This window comes from Etheostoma cragini, chromosome 14 (assembly GCF_013103735.1).
Source record: "Etheostoma cragini isolate CJK2018 chromosome 14, CSU_Ecrag_1.0, whole genome shotgun sequence".
Lineage (NCBI taxonomy): Eukaryota > Metazoa > Chordata > Actinopteri > Perciformes > Percidae > Etheostoma > Etheostoma cragini.
Window position 1 is genome coordinate 11,030,800 of NC_048420.1, and position 4,125 is coordinate 11,034,924.

The 4,125-nt window shown below is 38.3% G+C and overlaps 1 protein-coding gene across 6 annotated transcripts in view; it reads left to right on the plus strand.

Moving 5' to 3' along the window:
• The window catches only part of calcr (calcitonin receptor), a 52,233-nt gene extending 50,962 nt beyond the window's left edge, over positions 1-1,271 (plus strand). For all 6 annotated transcript variants that reach the window (XM_034891479.1, XM_034891480.1, XM_034891483.1 and 3 more), the window contains one exon: positions 936-1,271. In XM_034891479.1, the coding sequence (XP_034747370.1) occupies positions 936-1,157 (222 nt within the window). In that variant the 3' untranslated portion in view covers positions 1,158-1,271. The remainder of the gene's footprint in view (positions 1-935) is intronic.
• Positions 1,272-4,125: the final 2,854 nt, after the last annotated feature.

The window sequence follows — 4,125 nt, forward strand, 5'->3', positions numbered from 1 at the left end:
CCCCCCCCCCTTTTAAAAAATGTTTGCTTGTTGCTAATTTCTATCTGAAAAAATGAATTGTTTCACTGTTCAGAAACTGAGGCGTGTCAGATTGATTGGACAAAGGAAGGACAACTATGATAAATTACAATATTGTTACCTTAGGCATTTCTTGAGGAGTTGCTTTCCTTTTGATCAACTTTGTTGGCAATGTAGGTGAATTTAGGGAGGCAGAGTACAATTTGGAACATTGAGTTTTCTCAGGCATTGGGGGGGGGGGGGGGGGGGGGGGGTTGTTGCCGTCCTGAAGTTCATTAAACTTTGGATTTAAAAAAGTAGTATTAGAGTAGTTTGCCAAATTTTCTTTAGAAAGATGATGCACATTTGGATGATTCATTTGCAGAAATATTTAAATATTAAATATTATCTTGATACATTTGGCTGAGGGTAAGGTACTTCATCAACCCTAAAAGCAGTTCTAGAAATGAATGTAGGGGAGAATTTTATAATGAGATGTCTTTCTTCCATTTTATAACGTGATGATCTGGCCACGTGCACAACTTGGCCACATTCCCAGAAATGTGACTTGTGTTTACAACTCCTAAATGGCATCTGTTAACATGTTTGAAATCGGAGGGATCCACACATGCTGCAGCAATTGTGCTTGCATAAGTTAAGGTCACCGTTGGTTGGATAAATATTGTCACAAAACTGTGTTTAAATGGGCTCGGCTGTACTCACATTGCACTGTAACCAAGCTTTAATAAGCATGTAAATTTGAAATGTTTGCAGCATTTGCAATTGAGATGTGGTCTTATGGAGTATGCAAAGGCAAAAGTAAAGTTACACAGTTGTATGAGAGTTGTGAGACTACCAAGGACAATTTGTCCTAAGAAACCATGTCAGACCATGATAATGAACCATCTCCTTGACCTGTGCTTGTGTGTGTTGTCCAGGTGCAGGCAGCTCTAAAGAGACAGTGGATGCAGTATAAGACCCAGTGGGGTCAGAGACGAAAGGACCACTGCTCAATGCGCTCCACGTCCTACACAGCCACCTCCATTACCGAGGTACCCGCCTTCATGTACCACCATGACTGTAACAGCGAACACTTGAACGGGCGCAATACTGAGGACTCTGAACTGGTGGCGCTAAAATCAGGAGAGACGTATGCTTGAACAGCCGAAGAACAGAGGTGTACAGTGGAAGGGAAATCCGGGTCGCCCGCAATATCTCAGTGATTAAAGCTCAGAGGATGATGCCCAAGACAATGATACGGGTCTGGAAAAAAAGAGCTTATTGCAATGGAAATGGATTAGCTACAAGGCTGACACTTCATTTTACTTTACATTGCTGTTGCGGCTGCTTTCTAAGAACTTTGATGTCAAGAACTTGTGGCATGAGACAAGAGCTGCTTTTGACATGTGTCACTTCCTAAAGCTGCTAATACTGCGGAGCTTGTGCTGGTGTAGAGACAAAAATAACTGTGATGAAGGTTTGGGGCGGTGTTTCCTGTTAGAGACGATGGTGCTGAATGTGACAGTGATGATGATATTGGTTCTGATTGAAACGAGGTACAGGTGAATAGTGCTAATGGTGTCATGACAATGATGATGAAGTAGAAGAACCAATCCTTCCTAACCTCATCTATACCAAAGGGTACTGTATGTTAGGCACAGCCATGAAGGGGTGTACCAGGTCCAGCTGAGAACAGATAAGGTACCCAGAAGCTAAAGACACACACACACACACACACACACACACACACACACACACACACACACACACACACACACACACACACACAAACACCAACAAACTTCACAACCCTGATCCTATGTGCCATGACAGAGGTCATCGTTCAAAAAGCCCTCTGAGTTTGAAGTTCTGGAATTGTGTACATAACGTATGTTTCTTTTGAAAGAAAAGTGTTTAAATGTTTTTAAAGGATTTTATTTTTGTTTTCTATTAATATTTTATTCTTGGCAATTCTTAAGTACGTGCTAAGTGTGTGTCCTGTGATGCTGCACTCCCAACTGCGTTGTTGTTTTTTGCAGTTGCTGTGTTTGTGCCAATGCCGAACATCACAGGGCTAAGAAGCAAAAAGTAAGCTAAATGCACAAAACAAATTCCATAAATAAAAATATCCTGCTGTTTAAAGAGCTGTTTCCCTCCATATGAGACAATTACGTTCTTAGCTGTGTCGATGATTGTGACAGACAAGCAGTTTATCTGTGTGGTCTGATTTTACTCCCAATCATCCACTGTCATGCTTACGATGCCTTTGATCTATCTCCTGTTTTTTCAAAGTGGTAGTCTGTCCTCCGTGCATATTTATTCATGAATATTGTATCAGTTTGTATGAATGAAAATCCAGGGCAAAAAAAAAGGCTTGCTAAAAATAAAGTGAGAGATAACATCCATATTTTATGCACAGAGTCCAAAAATTCATATCTTTTAAGGCATGTTCACATCTTGCTCACAATCTTGCACAGACAGAAAAAAAATGAATAATCTCTACCCTAAATACGTTCATATTACTCTATTGTTGTTATATTGCTGCTTTGTCATGATAGGATTTGGAAGGATGAAAGTTATAAGTCTGTCAATGGCCATGGTGCATTCAAGTCTGAATACAAAGAAAAGACCACTCTTAGTTTGTTTTGTATCAGTAGCCACCATATGAGTTCCGTTGAAACTTGGGTTAATTAATAGTCTTGCAGTTATCTAAAAAAGTTACCTAGAAGCCCAATGAGCTTCAAAGCTGCAACTCTAATAGCAGCATTTAAATTCAGTCAGGAAAAAACATTTATCATCCTAAAGTGTATAGCGAATGAAGCCTCTCGCTGGCTTAGACTGCTGTGATTAATTTGTTGCCGCTCCCTGTTTACGTGGTGGGTAAAAGGAACTAAAATCTTAAAGAAATCCATGAAAAGATAAAAGCAACAACACATTAGTCCGTCTCTCAATATTTTTCCACTTCCCTATCCTGACTGTGTTACTCAGCATCATTCCTAATAGAGAGATAAAACTCAAACGGGAGTAAATAATGCTTTTATTTATTGGGGAATATTTCCACCCATGCATTAATGCACATGGTGTATTACAGTACTATGGTGTATTAGTAGTAAGTATTTACAGCAGGAAAGTGTATGTAGCATTGACTCAAAATGTATTAGAGAACCCATGTTTATGGTAATGAAGGAACATGTCAACCAGGGCAACAGTATGGTTTTTTTTAAGAGTTCTGGGGCAACATTGAAGCTCTACGGCGCAGAGGAGCAAGCTATGTCAGGCACTGGATACGCAGACAGTACTTCACTGTTGATTGTGTCTTTTCATTGGATTTGCAGCCACAAACAAGAATATTTATATCACCAGACCTTTAGAATAATCTGTAATGACATGTTTAGTTCTAGTCACATTTTCTGTCTGTGTCTGTGTTATAATCTGTTTAATGTCTGTTTAATGTATGTGATGGGGGTTGGTATGTCATTGTCAACTGGAACAACACGATTGGGTGAGACATATGAGATATTAGACGGCATAACAGTACAATGCATTACAGTTTGAAATGTATTATTCCATGGACCTATGGAGTGAAGCTAAGACACAATTTGCACATTTAGTCATGGAATAAGTCCCTGGAGTCAATCTTTATAACGTTTAAGCAAGTTCACATAATAATGCTACATACTAATTGGCTTATTAATTACCAATAATATATAATCAAATGTAACTAATTAACATTATAAAGATACATTGTGCTTTCTGCTGTGACAGTATAACAGGATTTTTTAGTACACAAAATCACTTTCAAAATACTATATATAATGGAATGTAAAGTTGCAGCTTAGCCAACCAAAAATACAGCAATACTTATTTTGTAGCTTTGCTTAACAATTCCCTAAATTCCCTCTTGAAGACATTTGGACCTGTTGCAATATTATATTTCAAAGACGTTTTTGTTGCTAGCCAGGTATAAGTAAGAAACGGAAAGACAATCAGTATGAGAGAATTACATCATCATGCTTTGATGGTTTCACTTATTTATTTTAGTACAAAATTCATCTTCCTTTTCATCTTTATAATATACTATTAATCCCTGTGGTTAGGGAAAGACAGATTCTGTATATTTTGTATGTT